The sequence below is a fragment of the Galeopterus variegatus genome, unplaced genomic scaffold, assembly GCF_000696425.1.
Source record: "Galeopterus variegatus unplaced genomic scaffold, G_variegatus-3.0.2 Scaffold1006, whole genome shotgun sequence".
In the NCBI taxonomy this organism is placed as follows: domain Eukaryota; kingdom Metazoa; phylum Chordata; class Mammalia; order Dermoptera; family Cynocephalidae; genus Galeopterus; species Galeopterus variegatus.
Genome location: NW_007727117.1, coordinates 384,368 through 405,477, shown reverse-complemented (window position 1 = coordinate 405,477; position 21,110 = coordinate 384,368). Strand labels below are relative to the sequence as shown.

The window sequence follows — 21,110 nt, the reverse complement described above, 5'->3', positions numbered from 1 at the left end:
ATGTGGGATCCGAACCCTCGGCGGGAGCGCCGCCACACTCCCAAGCGGCGCACTGTAGCAGTGCGCCACCGGGCCGGCCCTGCTTGTCCACATTTTCTGATCATGATAAGCCTTTCATAAGCAAAAGACGGCTACTGAGTTTAATCTGGGAAAACGAAGATGTCCAACAAAAGAAATATTAGCATTCATGCTTTTTTTTGGCACAAAAGATGTTAATCCTCTTTCACTGTGTGATGGGAATGCAAAGTATGTGGGTAGTTATTCATGGGAGCCCTAAACCACCAGTGCCAGGGACTCCAATTGGAAACCAAGGGTGGCCTCCTTCACTTCCTTTTCCAACATTTAATCCATGTGATAATTCAGCAAAAAAGGAGATGACAAATTGTGTGCTGTCTGATCCGCAGTCAACAGACTGGCGCTATAGACTGCAAAGGCTTTCTTCGTGGTTTCATTTTCTTGGTTAAAGTGCAACAATTGTGCTTCTCATGCACAAGGGGACCACAAACCTGGCAATTCATTCTCTGTGGTTCCCATTCTGCCACATAGGAAGTCAACTGAGAAAACTTTATGCAAATGAAAAATGTGGATTTATAATTCATATATCTGTACACATAGTGTGTATATATTTTAATGTAATAAAAATGAATATTTATTCTTTGCTTCCAAGGTGTGAAGCATTGTTCAAAGGTCTTTAATGTATAACTCAATCATCACAACAAGTTTGGAAAGTAGGGGCTGTTATTATCCAAATTTTACAGGTGAGGAAACTGAGATACCTGAGAGAGGCTAAGAAACATGTGCACGGTTATACAAAGTAAGTTAGTTACAGAGCTGGGATTCAAACCTAAGCAGTCCAGCCCTAGAGTCCACACTCTGATCTAGGATGTTATAAACATCCATACGGGAGAGTGCTGAAATTTCCTGAAACTCTCAAATATTCTTAATAAAAAGAAGAGTGCATAAAATGTCTCAAGTCTTGAAATTCAAGATAAAGCTATTAAAACTGAGCCAACATACTATTAAAATTATTGATAAAAACATGCTTTGAAGAGCAATACTGCTGAACTTAAAATCTTAAACATTTAAATGCCAGCTGTACCATAGATATCTGGAGCTCTTGAAGTAGATGTTAGTTATAGAAATTCTGCATCTAGTAATCTTTAGCCTTCTTATTTTATTTTTCCTTGAGCTTAAAACATGTGTGTTATCACTGCTGAAATTATTAAACATAAAACTCCATATTTGACACTGTAGAAAGGTTACAGGATGTTTGAAGTAGAGGTCAAGTGGAAATTTTCCAGTCTGACTTACATGTTTCAAAAGGAATAGATGATATTTTTATGCTATTCTAATTCCCTCTGAAAAACACTTCTACAGTGAATGCTTTGATAGCTTCATAGGCTGAGAGAACTTTTCATGTATTTCGGTAATTTCCAATACGAAGTAGGATTAACAGTTTACATCCTCGTTTTCTGTTTAGATTGAGTTTGGAGTGATTATTATTTAAGGGAAAAGGTGAGCTATTTTGACTGGTCCATAGTGAAACTTAAAATGCCACGTATGTATTTCAGAGGTCTTTGAGGAAGTCGAGGTCATATGCAGCTACTCTGATAAGGATGTTAGGGTCTGCTTAAACTAACAATTTCACAGGCTACCTTTATACATTTAAGCTTATCTAATGTGTATGAGACTGTTTTTAGCTGCCCAAGAGTAAGACATAAAGCAGAAGCAAAACACTTGCTGGTTACAGTGATTAACATGTGTCTAAAATACTACTATACAATGTTATCATATAATATATTAAGGGGATAGATTTGTGTCACGAAGGAAAAGAGGGTAAAAGCACCTTAATAATTACATGGCAATCACCTTCAATCCCTCCTCTTTTCATACTTCAGATATTCCAACCACTCACTTCAAGAAACTTATCTGAATTGCTTAACCCACAAAATAAGATACTATGGGTGCAGGAGGTGGGGACAATGTTGACGGAGCCAGGCAGTAAAGGTTGTCAGGCTATAGGCTGTCTCCTCTTCCCACTGATGGGTTGAATGAGCTTTAAAGGCCAGGGACAGATCTAAGAGTGGCCAATATTTTGAAGAAAAACAATCCTTGAGCTCTATTTCTTTTTCACCTGCCACTGATAGGAAATGTGTGTTGACATTCTCTAGCAGGTTAGCCTGACTTTCCTCCCCACTTTGCTGGCTTCCTCTGCTTTTCCCTGGTTTATGCTGTGGCTTGGGTGCTAAGTAGGTTTTTTTTTTTTTTTTTTTTTGGAAAAGGCGGCTGGGATATTTGAGGTGAGGAAAAGAACTGAATAGGAACAGCTACTAATTCTATGATCCTCCTCTGTATTACCTCACAAATTCTTAGCCCTTTTCAAGTGAGGGAGATTTCTCTTTGTGTACCATAATTTTCATTCTCTTTTCTGGGAATAACTACAATTTATTTACAATTTTACAATTTTAAGAAATAGAAGAGACTTCTAAATGAAATTCTCTTTAATTAGAAAAGTACAGCCCCAAATATTTTCTCTAAAGTCATGAACAACTGAACTCAGGTCTTCCAGCATTCATTTATTCGATAACTAATTTATTGCTTTCACAGACACTTACTGATGACATCTTCAAAGATCATATTTATTACATCACAAAAAATCCATTTGTTGGTAAATAAACTATTTCATCTCTATACTCCAGGATCTCACATTCTATTGTCAGAGGAAATCATATACACCAGAAGGTGGCTTACTTTTTCTGTAAAGGACCAGATAATAACCATTTAAGGCTTTGCAGGCTATATGGTTTCTGTCCTAACTACTCAACTCTGTCATGGTAGCTCAAAATCAGTCTTAGACAATATGTAAACAAACAAACCTGGCTGTATTCTTACAAAACTTTATTTACAAAAATAGGTCACAGGTTGGATTTGGCCCAAGCACCATAATTTGCTGACCCCTGGTATAAACAAAAGATAATAGCATTACCTCATGTTTGGTGGTAGTTCCACAGTACACAGTTTATGAAGGACACGGCAGGTGAAATTCAATAAACTGACAAAGGGCGGTGGGTGGTGAGACATTCCAGGCTGATGTAACACACGCATAGTGTAGTAAGGACACGTATGAGGACACGAGATCGGCGAAGAGCAGGTGGGTTGACACAATGGATTGTAGCATATGCCACAGAGAGGTGTGAAGTGAGTCTGGGAAGCCCCAGAGTTTGTAGGTTTCACATGCCATGCCAAGTTTAATTTGATATTTAAACAGGGTGGGTCCTATTGAAAATGAAATTTTCAGCAGCTCAGAGACATGATCAGTATGCATTTCAAAAGATCATTCTGGCTCCAGTGGGCAAAGGAACTCAGCAGGATGTAGAGCTAATGAAGGTAGATGAAAGTAGGACTGCCGGGGGCTTTTGCCATAGATGAGCGAGGGGGAATGAGTGCTTGAAGTGAAACAATAGAGTGATGGTGAAGGCGGTAAGAGCTAAGATCAACAAGATGCAGTAATGGAGACGGAGGTGGAAGAGGATGACTGGAAGGTTTGGGTTTAGGTGTTCATTAGTGAGCTGGGAGGTCCGGTGAGGACTCAGAGTCTGAGATGCATGAGGAAAACCAGTGCTTGAAGGGTGGACACAGGAGAAGCCAGTGCAGGAGTCTGGCTTGCCTTTCACAGGCTCACAAAACACAGACATACACTCACATACTCACCCGTGGCTAGGAATGGGGCTTCTTCCTAATGCACCACATCTTTCCTATCCTGCTCTATTTGTTCCAGAGTACTTATCAGCTGCTGGTACTACACAGTTGACCTAAAAAATGTTTATTATTCATATTCTATCTCCCTCACTATATAATGTAAGTTCTACAAGGGCAGGAATTTTTATCCACTTGGCTCACAGACACATTCCAAGCAACTACAACAGTGCCTGCTGCATAGTAGGTGTTCAGTATATTTAATGAATAGATAAATTTAACATTGTGTATATGTCATTTTGAGCACTCACTCTAAGATCTCTATTTAACTGTTGCCTTTGTAATATTTCAGCATCTTTTATCATTTCATTCAGGAAAATGATCATTTCTATTTAGTATTAGAAATAAATAAGTTTAACTGCCAGGATTCTATTTTTAAATTCAAAGGTTATGTCAGGATTCTATTTTTAAATTCAATAGTTTATGTCTGCATTGTCATCTAGTGAGCTTTCCAAATAGATAGTTGAGAAACTGTAATTTTTCAGTCCTGCAGTACAAATTAGCATTTGCTACCTATGCATTCCCACCATGGTTTCTCATGTGATAGTTTAATCTACCTAGGTTGTAAATTCTTTTAGAGCAGGAACTAGGCTTATATTTTATGTGTGTGCATGTATGTGTGAGCACGTGTACATGAGCACATGTACAGAGCCTAGAACAGAACATATAGAAGATGCTCCATAAGCACTTTCATATGCTTTGATTAATAAGAAAGCTGAGGTGTACAGTTATGAATACACACACGTAGAGAGGTGGTTGCACAATCAGGCATTCTAGATTTACCCATGAGAAAATGTTCTTATGCCAGAGGCTCTTTCATGAATATCTGGGCTGTGATTTAGATGGAATTCCCCTGGATGCAAAAACATGCCCTGGTTTAATTCCTGAACCAAGTAGATTTGTTCTTTACGAAGACTCCCTAGTTTTTGGATCTTTCAGTGGCTGGCTTTGTTTCACAGGCATGAAAACAGGAAGTTAGCAGTACCCAGGAAAGAAAAGATTAGCGCTTGTTGCCAAATTTGTATTACATTAACTTAAGGTGGTCAATACTTTTTTCCCAACATTTAAAAAAATTATTCCTTGTTTTATACTAAATTCAGTAATTTTCTTATCAGATGGCATACTCCTTGGATGTAGGGATAATATCTTTCTCATTTTTGTCTTTCTACAACAACCTCATTATCCAACTGTTAAAAAAAGGGCACTCAATAAGTTAATTGAATTTGAATTATAAAATGGTTTTGGTTGGAAGATTTTTTTTTCTTGCACTTTAAGCTAGATGTTACTGTTTTGAAAAAAAAGAAAAATCACCGTATTGTGGAAAATCCTGATGGTTGGCTTATACCTTATTTCAGCCCCTTTAAGCCGCCTGTCACACCAATTTGTGATTTCTCTGTGAATATATTAAAGTTCACTGAATAATAATTACCAAAAAAAAATAAGTATAGGATTGAGGTTCATTATAATTAGAGAAAAAAAAAAAGCTCTTTGTTAACAAGCTACCTAGATTTCTTTCTTTATTTCAACATATTTCCCTGCAAATGGAGATGTAAACTCTGTTGAATTCATAACAAGAACAAACATAACCTACAACTTATGAGAAACTGCAGCGTTCAGCAAAGTTTCCAGATGAACACTTACTTTGATAGTATCTGTTAACTAGCTATATTTCTTAATCTTCATAAATGCTGCAGCTTCATCACTCTAACTCCTTTTAATCATCTGCTAAATCAGCAAATCTGTCTTTCTCGGTTGAAGTGCTCCCTCTCGTGGTCGTTGACTAAGATGCAACCGCTCAGATCAATAACTGCGTTTGTGTGTAAATAGCCTGGTTCAACAGCACAGTTGAATGGAGTCTTTCTAAAGTATTTGAACAAATTTCACCTTTAAGTTCAACCTTTTAAGCAAAGCAAGTGGTGTCGCTGAGGAAGACCAGAAGAAATATTTGGAATTCCCCTTAGGATCTACGAAACAATCTTACCTTCCTCCACTGCTCACAGCTTCACCTCCTCTCTGATATGTTACTAGAATGTTACAGAAAAATAAAATAAAGAAAGAATTAACAGACATGTTTATGTATCAAAAACTATTGCATTCATGAACATCTCTCTAAAATGGAATTTTTTCCTCCTTTCCTACCTAGCAGCATTGCAAAAATCATCACAGGACATAGCAGTCTCCTGATTCAACTAGTCATTTTTTAAAAGATTGCATAGAATTAAGTATACATCACTCTTATTTTATTAATGTTCCAGCAAGGTTGAGAATGAAACAAAAGCAAAACTTCAGTAAACTCTTATTAAATCTAACAATTACATATTTGTATATTAGCATTCCCATAGATTTGTATTTTTAATTTATTATTAGATCATAGAATTTCATGATTTTGTACAAGTGTAACCTTATGTTCAGGGGGGGAGGGAATCTACTGGGTTATTTTCCCAAAAGTATGAGTATAAGTAAGACAGAGACAAATGTGAAAATAAACCTTCTTTCCACACACAAAAATGTATGCCAAGTTGTGACAATTAATGCAACCTATTTTTTATTGTGGCATGTATAAACCTTTTCTCATTATCTTTTCATCAAATATGTATATGTAATGAAAATATATTTAAAAGCTCTTGAAAGTATTCTCAGCTTAATAAATTTTGGGTATAAAAATTTAGCCATAACAAGAAAAAGATTTGCACATAGTTAGGCAAGGGGTTAAGAAGATTAGCTTTTTTTCTATAAATACAGACATATTTTCTAAGGAGAAATGTGTTTTTAAAAGCTGCCAAAGTCTGCTACTTAGAAGAACTCCAAACTGAGAGTGTGTTAGGGAGAGATAACTGTGCCTAGCGATTACAATAACTGGATTAAAACTGAGGAGGCATAACTGCAGGTACATCTTTTACTAGAGGTAATGGGAGAGAAGAGAACCCACTTTAAAAGAAACTGAATAGAACAAAATATTAGGATTTTGACTTAAGGAAAATGAAAAGTTTTATCTTTCACGTGTGCTGGATATTTTGGCTACTTCTAAGAATACTGACTCTAAGGACAGAGAATTACAAGGGAGGGATATTTTTGTTCCAAAACCTGAAAGCTAAAGTTAAGGGGAAAAATATGCATTGCCAAGTATGAAATAATCAATAAGACCATTAGCATGTTAAATCATGCTGAGGGTAGAAACAGTGTGTCTATTTAATGAAAAACATGCAAACAAGGCTGAGATGCAATGTGGAGTCATGAATAAATAACTGCATTAAGTGGATGAAAAGCAACACCAACCATTTCTACTTCAAATGCATGCCTGGCATGAGGACATGAAGGATTGTATTCCATTTTAAGTCCTTTCCCCCAACTCACTGTGGAAAACGAAATAAAAACAGAAACACAATAGTACAACACATGCCAAACTAACAAAGAAAAGGAGGAGTGTAAGTGCAAATATATACCTGTTGGTGTGAAGGTAAAAGACGGGACTGAAAAATCAAAACAAAATATGAACCAGTTATTAAGCTGAAGAGAGAAAGGGAACATATCACATTAGTATAAACCAAGCAGACAGCTGAACATAAAACAAATGTAAATAACTAAGCCAGTAGTTCTGACACTCTGATATACGAATAAAACCAAATCTGAGGTTTAAAAAAGGAGCTTGTCTCTACAGGTACCATTTTGAAGTGTCTGACATTCTAGTAGTCTCAGGAGGGGAATGGTGCTGGGTTAGCCTGAGAATGACCCTGCATTTAGTAACCTGCAGATTTAGCTCACGGCTTCAGCACAAACAGGAATCCTCCACTATTAATCATTTCCAAACACTAGATGATGGATTTTTAAACAAGTATTATCAGGGTCTTGCTGGGACCTTATCTAGGAATCTGAAAGTAAATGCTTATTAAAGTGTACTAATAGGTGCACTTAAGTATTTATCATCAAGAGAGATGAAAAAAGAAAAAAAAGAAGATAGGAAGAAGAAAGAAAAAAAAGGAAGGAAGGGAGGGAAGGAGGGAGGAAAGAAGGAAGGAAGGAAGGGACTGCAGCAAAGAGAATAATAAAATCGAATTGTTTCATTGAGAAGAAATGCCTGACATCTTACCACAACAACAGTGTAATGCTATATTTTTATCATCATAAAAATTTATGAATGGACAGAAAAATACGGGGTTTTAAACTTTATTTTCTCTGTTCTGGTTTACATTTAGAAGTGTTCTAGAAGTAGGATGATCATTTTTTAAATGCCACAGTAGAAGCTAAACAATAGAACAATAACACCCCTCTGCAAACCTTCACTCTCTCTGCAGTTATAAATCTTAATCTAATCAATAATGCCTGAAATTGAACTGCAGACCTCAAAAGTAGCAGCCTTGCCTCCCCCATTTTTCCTATTTTCTCCCATTCCTGAGTGTTGGATAACACCAGAGCAATTACCATGTCATTTCATAGAGGAAGGAGAATGACTCATTTTCCAGTCTCTTCGTGTTAATTTAAAGGAAACGCTGCCCTGGTAAAGAAAGCTGGGAAATCTACATTACTCCCTTTCAAAATAAAGTTGGCTTTAAAAAAATTCCTTAATGCAAACAAACTAGAATATTGATTACTTATCATGTGTCAAAAAGCTGCCAAAAATGTATTTTCCATTTCAAATTTGAACATCTCTAAGACATTTACTTAAGGATTAGAGCATCTGGGGTTATAAACTGGAAAGCCACAGTATCCTCTACAACTGTCACTTACCAAACCACTTTATCTCTGAGCATACTAGAAAGAACAACAACAAAAACCTCAATTCTGTGCACTCAATTTATACACTGGCCTTCGTTTGCAGCACAGCAGTCCCTGTCTTAAGAATTCTATTGTGTTTTCTTTCCATCAGGTCTTTTCAGAGAGTCAATGTAATTTAGCTACATTCAAAAATTCAGAGCCATAGTAACAAGTCTTCATAAATTTTTTTTTTAAAAAGGTACATTTGATACTAAAGCTATTGAGTGCCTAAACATTAATTTGTAATCACAAGGGCACCAGGAAAATATGAAAGGTCCTTGTCATTACTTCTCCTAGCAAACTGCTAACTTCACTTTGAGGAATTGAAGAAAAGATGAAAAGAGGTCAGTCTAAATGAAATTTTCACCACTAGCACACCAAAGAACAACTTAATTCTCAAAGCTTCCAATAATGTAATAAACTGTCTACTCGGTGATACTGGGGTAACACGTGATTGTATGTGGACAATGGGTACTGAGTGTTCCAGCAGATGTCACACCTACAGCTAAACGTAGGGCACAAATGTTAAAAATGCTCACTATTACCCAAAGTCACACTCTGGCTTGATGTTTTATAGGTCAATAAGCTCTTTTACATTTATTTCTTTAAAATATTTAAATTCCTTTTTTCTTAAGATTACCAGCATTGTTTTTGGCATAGAAAATTTAAGATCCAAAAATGCACTTTTTTTTTTAATTGCATAGAAACAGAATTATGAAAAAGTGCCAACAGGACAAAGTGAGGAAAGCAGAATGAAATGCTCATCAAATTACATTTGTAATTATGTTCTATGATTTCTGCTGAAACACAAGGTAGTTGAAAGGACAATGATATTAGTTTAATAGATTTTGCAGAAAGAGCATACAGGCATTTGTCAGCATGCTCAAAGTACATTAGTAAAGGAAAAGGAACATTTCAGAAAGGAAGGAGAGTTTCATGTCACATTTTTAGATTTCAAGACAATATAGAGCATTAAATTGTTATAACCATACAGCTATGGCAATTCATCATGATAAGGAAATATAGGATTCCCCTGACTATTGACAAAATGGAATTGATGATGGAGGTCTTTTGAATGGAATCCAAGAGACTTCACATTTATATGTTAATTAGTCACTTTTCTTCATTCAAATCAGATTTGAAAACATAGTCTACCCCCAATACCCTACCCCATCCTGCTCCGCCACAGACAGACACCCACAAACCCTTTCTTGGCACTGATTTTAGTCAAAGGTTTTATATGGTAACACATGTGCCTGGCATTGTTCTACTTTGTATATGTAATGAGCTCCAGTTCTCTCTGCAGTAACCTCCAAGCCCTCATTTTCCATTTCACAGGCTGGGATACTGACATATTGCTTCATCTCTACATAGGACACATATCTGAAAAAAACATACGTAAGGATAATGCTAAGGCAAATGTATGTCCATGGAGAGATTGCTACTGAACCACAGGCAGGAGGCACGCAGATTTATTTTTACAGTATTGATGATGAATTTGTGTTGACTCTTTCTTGCCAAGACTCCTTGTGAACGAGAGCACAAATATTTTAGACTACTGTCCCAGACTGTTTTATAAATGCAAAAGAACATTCAAGTTCTAGCTAGCACTGAAAATTCTGACTTTGTCATATAATTGGTCAGAGAAAGACCTGGCCAAGATGTGTAGGAAATGTTTACTTAGGAAATATTAAGACAATTAGGAAAAAAAAAATGGTGATGGTGAGGGAGAAGACATCTTTATTGGCAATCCTCTTTAAATTTGCTTTGCAGCAAAACAGAACTATCGTATTAGACTGAAAGGCTCTATAATTAGGGTGATTATATAACTTGTCATCTAAACCAGGATGATTTTCAGACATAAAAGGAGTACTAGAAATAATTTTGTTGGGCTAAAAACATGAACTGGGACTGTCCCCTGAAAACTGAGACTTACAGCAACGCAACATATAGCCCAGATCAGAGGTAAACAGTTGGTGAGTGTTTTGGGGGGACAGGAAGGTTTATCTATCTGACAGTGTTAACACTCTCCTCAGAGAATAAAAAATACAGATCACCAATCTACAGAGTTTGAGCATATGTAGCAAAGTATCTGTGAAATACCTTGACATTTTTGGTTCATCCTTAAAATTGTAAATAATAGCAGCCAAGTACACTTTCTTTTCTAAAATTGTAAACACATTTGTCACAAAATCACCATCACTAATTAACATGCACATATTCAATTCAGCACCTTTATATATAACAATAAAAAGGTACTAAACCTCTTCTCATCCCAAGCATAAGCACCTCACTGAATCATGCATTCCATATTCACTAAGAAAGGACTATTTTATAAATAATCAAATGGCAGGATTCTCTCTTTGGCTTCACAAAGAGCAACAATGCTCCCCCTTAAAACTCAGTGAGACAGTTCAAAGCCTGTATTTATAATTCTTGTGACAAGGAGATTAAAAATTTCCCTCAATAATATAAAGCAATAAAATAATTCCCTAAGAGAACAGGGGAATGGTATTACAGCCAGTCTAGACCTACTTTGGTGCAGTATATTTTAAATAAGGAACTGGGCCCTAAGAAACTGATAAGCCCTATCTGTTAGAAATGCTTCGCATAAGAGAAGTTAATATGTATATACCACAAATAAAAGCACTTTTGAAAATCTTTATATATTAAAATAATTTAGTATAGTATATGTATAATCATGAATAATTTGGAGTCAAAAATTAAGAGTTTTATAAACATATAAAATATGAAAAACTTAGGAAAGTTAATACCTTTTCTGATACCCGCATAAGTACTAGTAAGTCCATTCCTCTTCTTTCGGTGTCGATAAAGCCAGATGCTGAAGACCATGAGGATAATCCAACAGGCTGCCCCGATTCCTGCTATGAATGCTGGCTGTTTCACGACATCTGAAATCTGCTGAGCAAGGCTGACTTGGTCCTCAGGTGACACGGGATTTCCATGAGAATCTGAAAACCATCCTCTGATTAATTTGGGTTTAAAACTTACATGACAATGCCAGCATATTTATATGACATAAATGGGTGCCATTACTTTGTTAATTTTTGGACAATGATTTCTGTTTTCCATTCTGTACCACCCATCACCATTAATTAAAATAGTTCATGAGAATTTCATCATAATTGCAAACATATTTATTTTCTTTAAATTCAAAACAAGTGTGCCAATTTTATGGGACCTTACTTAAAAACAAAGTCAATGGCACAATATTTCTCTTTCTAATCCAGAAAAATCTGCAGGTCACAGGACAGTGTGAATGAACTGAGATAAATGGCAAAAAATATATAATACTAAAAAATGAAATACTTTAGTTCACATACAAATAATTCATGTACAAATAAATAAGGCATATTGAATAAGTATGTATAGAAAAGATATAAACTTTCTTAGACTTCTACAGGAACCCTCAACTATACGCTCTAATAAAGATATAAAATTTTATTTCCTCTATAAAGTAAATATTGAAAAAAAAGTGTGTATGTGTATGTGTATATTTCTACCAAGACTGTATTGTAATACCTTGAACTGTCTTAGAAACACATTTAAAACCACGTTCAGAAAGGCTTATAAAATTCAGGATCATTAAAAGGCAATGAAAAATTAAGATAATGTTACCATTGAAAGAACTATTAATAATATTTCTTTTAAAATAATAACCATGGCCAGTGACAGTTATAAGAAAAGAACATTAAACATGTAGAAGAACTCACTATTAAGTATGATGAAAAGTCAAAAAGGCTTATATTTTCTGTTAGCCAAGAATTAAAAATTGATGGAATACATGGCTAATAAAATTTACTTATATTACATTTATGTTTTAAGCCACTGAAATATTTTTCAAGACCACCAACGAATCAAGTCACAGAGCAGTCTGCAAAGCCCTTGCAGAAAACTGGAGGCTGTGGCTCTATCCTCATCAAAGCAATATCCCATTTTGTTGGCAGTGAGTGATGCCAACCCGAGGATGCCCAATGAGCAGAATTGCCATTACTGTTTACTGTTTTAATGTTCTTCCCCCACAATATCTGGTGAAACAAAGTGTTTGCCCATTTCCATAGGATGAGTGCTTTATTACAATTATAATAGTTGCCCCAACCACAGTCCAACAATAGGTGAGTACAGCAGAGCACAATAAGGTATTTTGAGAGAGAAGGAAAGAGGGAGATGACATTCACATACTTTTTATTATCTTACATCATTAATAATTGTTCTATTTTATTATTAGTTATTGTTGTTATCTCTTACTGTGCCCAATTCATAAGTCAAACTTTAGCATAGGTATGCATGTATAGGAAAAAACATAGTACATATAGGGCTGGATACTATTCATGTTTTCAACCATCCACTAGGGGTCTTGGAACATTTTCCCCATGGGTAAGGATTAGATTCTGAAACTATTCTTGTAGTGAATTCTTATAATTTTGTGTTGCCTTGGTATCCATTTTGAAACTAAGTTTAACTTTCTCATTCCAGAAGCAGAGTGTAGTCATCTTGACATAGTTTCCAGTTCTCTGCCTCTTCCCAGTTCCTCAGTGTGGTTGATCCAGGTAACCACCTCCTGGTGACCTCCTCCCTATGGGACATTAAGATACAACCTACTTGACTCGCCCCCTGACCTCTCACCTCACACGGTCTTCGCAGATAGGCTGCAGTGACGGCAGGACCCTATGGAACTCACACCTGTTTGCTCTACGAAGCTGCCAATTAGAATTCCCTTCAGAAAACCTGCTAGGGTAATGCCCTGAACACCAGTAAAGACTTCAGCCCATAGGTCGTCTCTCTCTGGCTCCCCAACTGCTAGTTGAGGTCATTACCCCCGCCACCTTCTAGTCAGCACTCACAGTCGCCCTTCTTCTCCCGTGGACCTGTGAGTAATAAATTGCTCCTGTTATTTCATGTCTTTTTGTTGTGTTGCTTCCTCTGTGTCTCATGTGACCAACTCACCTGGCCCTAACTTTCCTCCCAGTCAAGGCTACCTTAAAGAGGAGCCATCTTGGCAGGAATAAACTGGTCATAAGGGCATCTGCCAGTATAAACATATTTCCTGTGAAAGGGACACGTAGGCATTATGCTGCCTGCCAGGATAAAGGAATATCCTGTGAAAGGCACACTGTAAACATCCACAACCAAATCCCCTGGAGTCCTGTCAAGGCCAGACTAAATTTTATAGCCACTCCGCAGAGACAGACCTAAAGACTTAATGAGAGAGAAATACAAACTGCTTTAAAATAGAAACATTTTCAGTTCAAATATACATTTTTTCCCAGAAAAATAATTTGTATAACTCATTAGCTATGAATAATGTTACTTAAACACAAAAAAAATTCCTATAGATTATTTTTTCTTATTAAATCATATTGTATCTTGATAAGACAGCTGGCAGGAAGAATAAGCGGCATTCAATGGCTAAGGAAACAGCCTTTAGGAAAACAGCACTCGTGTGAAATGACTAAATTCCTCCTCGTTTTGTGTGTATGTGGTTTTTTTAATTGCTTTTTTCTTGAACAGAATTCCAGATTACATTCTACGGAGAGTCAAGGCTGAAAAACCTATTTTCACAAGCAGTCACCTGCCTTCAGCTGTTTGTTGACTGAAAGTTTTATTTCATGTTCCAAACACTTTTACCTCTGGTTATCCTAAGAGCACTTCATCTTCTGAAAGTTCACCAAGCAGGCCTATTCTTTTTATTCCTAATAAACCCATTGTATCTGCTAGGTTTATGGATTTCATGGCTATTTGTGCAAGGTTAAGTTGAGTAGCTTCAGATTTTATGGAAATAGCCAAGAGAGGTTCCATGCAAGTGACCAGATGGGTTTAACAGAATAAAGCATAGTGTGACTAATGAATTAAAACAGCCACTCTGTGTCTCAGTCTTTGTCTCACTGCAGCTGAGGCTATACTAAGATATGAAAAACTGGAATGCATTTGTAATTTCAGGAAAACCCTTTAAACTCATGATTTAAATCTTAAATAAATAAAATTACATATGGTCCTTTTTCCAATTTATTTTCCAAAAACCAGGACTAAAAGTCACATGTTATAAAAACAGGTAACATCAACAACATCAACAATGTGCAGGGTCATCACAATGTCACTTACAATTTCAATTTTAATAAGTACTGACATTTCGCAAAAGTGGGCCCATATATGAATATCAACTGTGTCCTCAATATAACTGTTTTCCTCCATATCTTTCATATATCACAACAGAAGCCTCAAGCAAATTTTTTTAATACTTTCCTGTATTGCTTGAAACAAACCATGAAGCTAGTTTTGTTTAAAAGTTGTGCATATAATCATTGTTTTAAAATGTGCTAAATGTAAAAGATAAATCCCCAAATCAAGTTCTAGCCCATGGCTGTGACAGGGACAGCGAGCTCTCACCTAAAGGCTTGAATGGAACTTCCACAGGACAGAGGTGGTGATGGTAGCTTCCCAGTCAGTGGCTTCTTTTGTGATGTGCCATTCATCTACTTCCCATCACACTGAGCACTGTTTCCACATCTGCACCATTTAAATCCTCCCAGAGACTATATGTTTCCTTTGCTCCTTTCTGATGGCCCAGGATCAATCGTGAAAGCCCCACGTTAAAAAAGATTAAGGCTCATCAGCCTGTGACCCTCAATGTCTATGTGGAACAGAGTCCCACCCCACCATAGGACTTTTGGTAGACTAAAATTGTGTTCATGTATAGGACGCAGATTCTGCAAATGTTACCTGTTACAGCAGCCAGCACTGTCTGAACAATGACACATCAATTCATTGATTTCAAAATGAATGTGAATTTCATTATGTATGGCAACAAAGTTTATTAAAGCCAATATTTCTTAATTTTATTTTAAAATAATTTCTAGGATGTCATCCCTATTATTAACATTCAAAAATAATATTAATTGTGAAGTATAAAGATTCATACGTCTTATTCTTTTTTATAATTTAGCAACTGATATAAAATATTACTAATGCTTAACTTCTAATCTGGAAAACACAGACATAAAGTTGACTATATACTTCTCAGAGCCTTTCATAATTAAATTTTGCCCATCTGATCTTTTTCTCTACTTTTTTCAGTTACAATATTTTGTTGTTGTTTGTTTTAGCTTTTACTGGTCATCACTTGCTAATTTGTGTTTTATGTTCATGCCATGTTGCCTGTAGGGAATTGTGTAATGAAGTCTTCTATATCAGGTTTGTTATTTTCTTTTTAATTAATTTAACCACTTTTATAGCACAAATTCATTCAACTTTCTAAGTAATTAGCATATAAACATATTTCAATGCTCTTTGACATCTCGATCTATATTTTATCATAAAAAGTAATTACAATTTTAAAACAGACACTAAATGTGAATATAAATTGCACATTGCCATAAACTTCCAACTTTTAATACCTAGTTTAAGTTTTGCATGAATATTTTTTTCTTTTAAATCCAGACAACAGTGAGTTTGATGAGGGTGTAGAGTGTGTTTTTCTTGTTCACTGAGGTATCCTTGGTGCTCAATTAACAGTATTTGTTGAATAGACGAAAAAAAATCTGTAGAACGGTATTAGGATGACAATAAATATTGACAGCCTTTTCCTTGAAATATCATCTACAATGTGTGCTTGGAGAAGTTTAAGTTTAATTGTGAGATATCTAAATCTTTATTCATATATGTATAGATCTATAGATCTATCTATTCATGAGGGATCTTTAAAAACTTCATGGAAATATTCATATTATCTCTAAATTCCATTTTTCCATGAACTTTTGGGAGTAGCCTCATATATGTTTAAAATAAAGCTAACATCACTGTGGTAGCTCTAAGCCACATTCCATATCCTATTCAACCTGCAACAGTGGCTCGGCCACATGCAAAAACAGCACAGCAGGACAAGGGGTGCAGTGACAGATTGTGCAGCTGAGTCTGCATGGACACTCACCTAACTGGATGAACTGAGGCTCGCTCTTCACCCCGGGCCCGGCCCCAGTGCTGGCCGCCACTTCCACACTGTATCGGATCCCAGGAACCAGAGAGGGAATGACCACAGAAAAAGTGGAACCATCTACCGTCTTGTTTATATGGTATCGAGTTTCATTGCCCAGACACCAAACCTGTAAGAAGCATGTCACGAATGCCAAGTTGGTAAATTATCTAAATTAATCCAAAGATCAATAGAGGATTGTGGTTTTAGACACAGAGTTCAGACCTACTGTGAGCCTACCATAGAAAGTTTCAAAAGCCATTTTTCCCAAAAACCTAGTTCTGAGAAGACTCTTCCAGTCAAACTTAGTATTAGTAGTAGCTTCAAGACCTCTTTATACTTTCTCACATACTTTTAAAGAATTATATCTGGTAAGTTTACAAATTTTTGCATGAAGATATTGGTTCCTATGAACCCAGATCATTAGGGTTCTTTATCAGCTCATGTCATTACATTTTGTTTCTTTTTTAACACCAAGAAATTTTTTGCCAGAAAAAAAAAAAAGGGAACTTGCAGAAAGCTGTGTATATCCATATAACAAACAATGACTTATCTGTCATTGTGACTTTACCCTTAGGCATGACGCTAGATGATCTTGCATTGCAAAACAGGTGGATAGGAACTACAAGTCTAGTACTTTACTTCAACAATTACTGGCATAAGATTACCTGGCACTGTTATTGTGACATCACATTTCTCATTAAACCAAGAAGCAGTTGGTTTAAAAGGAGGTGGAGCTTCTGAATAATCTAAAGTACTTTGCGTAAATATTGTTATTAAAAATAAAACTTCACTCAAGGAGTAAGGATCATCCTAGGATTTTACTCAGCCTATGGTACGTTGAATTATTATTAATAAGAGAAAATTAGCACTCTGATCTTATTTTTATTCATGTATTCTTGTTTTTGGGTGGCGGCTGGTGGTACAGTGATCTTATACTTAAATGAGAATATTAATTAGTCTTCCATAACACATATGTGATTGTAAAGAAAAACATTCTTCTAGTAAGAAAGTTATTGTGTACCTTATCAGCCTTGGTAATTATATTTGTGAAAGGAAACTATTTTCAGGAAACAAGCATTTTTGAACTACACTATAATCCATGAGGATTTAATTCACAAGGACTTAATGAAATTTCATTAAGGGATTAATCTTAGAGTGATCTTTTGCAATGTTTAAGAACTTGGATACGGTGCGTGACGATATTTGGACTCAGTTTCCATAAAAAAAATGATCCACAGAGTAGTAAAACATGCTCTATATTTTTTATGATGTCCTCAAGCCATATGTAGGATTAGCTTCAAGTCGGCTATTGTCTAAACTGTAATAGGAAATGGGATTTAAAATAAGCATGTCCTCTATCACTTGGGCAATAACCTTTCATTTTTTTCTTTGAAAATTAGTATTATTTTAATATAGTTTCAATGCAAACACCAGCAAATGGTCAGACACTACACCAGGATCTGACCATTTGGAAGTAAAGACTCCTTTGTGAATTTTTTTCCCCAATTACATTACGCAGCTGAACCGAAGCCACAAACTGATTTTGTACCAGTCAATCAGGTTCTGAAAGGCATTTTATTATTTTAAATTGACCATGAAGTTAAGTGAAATCCACTCTTTTGCATTTGTTCAGGAGAGAAATGAGTTTTGACTCTTAGGGGAAAATGCCTACATTACACAACTTTGCCTGAGAGCTGAGAAATCACCTCATTTTAAATTTTTAAAAATCTTCTATAACAGTCTATTTTTCCGAACTGAAACATGGCATCCTGTCACTCCCCAGTATCGAAATGACCTTGAAACTCCTGAAAAAGCATTTAAAAGTATAGAGACTTTTACCTTTTAATGATTCAATTTCACTAGGAAATCTTATTTGAAATACTTTAAAACATCCACGGTGCATTTATGACAACATTTTAAATACTTTTTAAAAACTGTAGCCCTGTTAATGTATACAAATTTCATAAGGATGTTTTCAATTTATTTAAAAAAAACATTTAAAAATAAAATATACCTAAAATTAAGCTCAAGATACCTGGTTATTTTACAAATTAATTTGCTATTCAGAAGAACATTTATGGTCTTTATGTGGGCCTTAACTAAGGCTGCATATCAGAATCATCAAAATATACATGTAAGGACCCCATAAGACCAACTGCATCAGAATCACCAAAATATACATGTAAAGACCCCTGGAAGACCAACTGCATCAGAATCTCTGAGAGAGATGGGCAGGCATCCATATTTGGAAAATGATTCCACATTGATTCTGATGTTAGCCTGTTATTAAAATCACTGACCTACACTGGAGAAGGTAGCTGTGTCCACCTTCTTACATTAGTATCATATCATCAGGCACAGTTTAAAATACTCACATATGAGAGATAATCTACTAAATGTCAAAAGTTAGCTAGTAACTAGAAAAATACTCAGGCATCACAGAAATATAAATCAGTCACTAGAGAAGTACAGGTTCTGCAGTTAAATTTCTAGCATGTTGTATGTTTATGTAAGTGTTGAAAAAAGTACACATAAAATCTACTTTCTATTGGGGTATTCCTGATTCAATCTTTCAATTATTCATTTATTATAGCTCATTAAGATTATAATGCAGATTCATTAATAAGATAAGGTCAAACACCCTCTTTTACAGAAAGAATGATTTTCATACACACTAAAGTGTTTTTCCAACTTAACTATAAAGTCCTAAAATTTAAAAAATGTAAAAAATAAAGCTAACATGGAATGTGACCCATAGCCAATTCCATAGGCAATCTAATTCTGCAAAATATATTTCAGCTATTTTTTAGCAGAAAAAAGATTTTTATTAGCATTTAAATTAGTTGTTTTGTGATAAATTAGATGAACATATATATTTTGTAACCACTTAGATTCTCTCTTTTAAAATGGCTTTTCTAGCAAAAATAATTATTCTACAATCTCTGAATACAAACAGGAAAGTATTTTAAAAATAATTTTACATGTTGCTACTTGGACCAGCAGATGGCGCCAAATATCCAGAAAACAATTTAACCAGCTTTTTCTTTGTGGATGGAGGGGGTGTCCCTCAGTAAATTAATATACATGCATTACCTTATACTCTTGGACCATTCCATTTTGAGTGTCCTCTGGAGGTGGTTGCCAACTAACGAGAATTGCAGTTCCATTTCCATCATTCTTTGATACAGTTACACTTTGAGGTGGGGCACTGGGTGCTATTATATTGTTTTAAAAAAGAAGATTATTAGTATTACAGAACGTTGAAAGCAAGTAATTAATACTTAAAATCCAACAATATCTATATAAATATTATATCAATATGTGCATATGTTTAAAGATGTATCTCATCCAAATCTGCCTAGTCCCAAACTGCTTAAGTTTTCCTCAATATTGCTAACCCACTGTAAATTTTCCATAAACAAAATTATATTAAAAAAAATCTTAGGATAATGCCTATTTCTCCTACCCTGTAACGCTACTCTTATGTTCTCCCTAAAAGTGTTCAAACATGTGAGGATGAATGCTAATCATTCATGATATTAACCATATCCTATCATTTATATAGTCAAAGTGACAAAGACATGTTAGGGGAAATGCTGTTTTTTTCTTAAGAGTATGCTTATTACATGTAGCCTTTTACCTTTATGTAGTAAATATTAATTTTTGATTCCTAGTTATTGGGTGGCCAGCCATACTGGTTTGCCTAGAACTGAGGGGTTTCCAGAGAACTGAGGCATAAGGAGAAAATGCTAACCCCAGAAAGTCCTGGGCAAACCAAGACATCACTCACTTTATTTATAAATCATTAATCAAAATTAACATTCAGTAAATGAACGGAAAGGCAAGCAAATTGAAAACAATTCCATCTTTAAATGTAAATTTTAGTTCTGAATAATTAAATATACCTCATAATAAGTAAATATACCCCATATATGCCATTAAGTAATACAGTGTTCACATGTGCACGTTTTTATGTAGGCCTCTACGAAAGCAAGTCAATTTTGTTTTTTTTACTTTTCTAATTAAAGAAATTCTCTTAACAAAATATAAAATTCAATATCAACACACTTAATAATTATTAACTATTAACATCTTAACAATTTCAATTAAGTTGTAATTGTTATATCTAACAAGTATACAGCAACACACAGAAATCACACACTTTATCCTACTTGCCTTCTTCTAGGGTTTTGGCAAACTTGATTTCACTATCTGCTCCTTGAAATTCATTGAAGAAAGGACGAGCTTTAATTTCATAGTTGACTCCCTTTTTGAGATCAGGGATAATCACACTATTTTTGGTTGGGGTCCGCACATCAAAAACTAACCACTCCGATTCTCCATGGTTGGCTCCAGATGGCCGATAGAGAATTTTATATCCTTGAATGTACTGAGACTGTTGGTCCACCTATTCAGATGACAAATGAAAATGCAATCATTCATACCTTTTTATTGGTTCACTGAAAAATAATGAAAATTAAATATAACAAAATGCAAGTAATTTAATTTGGCTTCACCCCCTGTTTTTCTCATTCATAAAAGTATAATATTAAAAAAAATCCATTATCTTTTGTAAGGTGATATTAATTTCTATGATATTAATTTCTAT

At 35.2% G+C, this 21,110-nt stretch overlaps 1 protein-coding gene across 1 annotated transcript in view; it reads right to left on the bottom strand.

Annotated features, from left to right (window-relative positions):
* Positions 1 to 21,110, bottom strand: part of ROBO1 (roundabout, axon guidance receptor, homolog 1 (Drosophila)) — a 415,298-nt gene that overhangs the window by 39,929 nt on the left and 354,259 nt on the right. Inside the window, exons 13-18 of the mRNA XM_008574166.1 lie at positions 20,678 to 20,909; positions 19,595 to 19,716; positions 16,457 to 16,628; positions 11,283 to 11,480; positions 7,200 to 7,226; positions 5,738 to 5,780 (exon numbers count right to left, since the gene is read on the bottom strand). Of these exons, the coding sequence (XP_008572388.1) occupies positions 5,738 to 5,780; positions 7,200 to 7,226; positions 11,283 to 11,480; positions 16,457 to 16,628; positions 19,595 to 19,716; positions 20,678 to 20,909 (794 nt within the window). The remainder of the gene's footprint in view (positions 1 to 5,737; positions 5,781 to 7,199; positions 7,227 to 11,282; positions 11,481 to 16,456; positions 16,629 to 19,594; positions 19,717 to 20,677; positions 20,910 to 21,110) is intronic.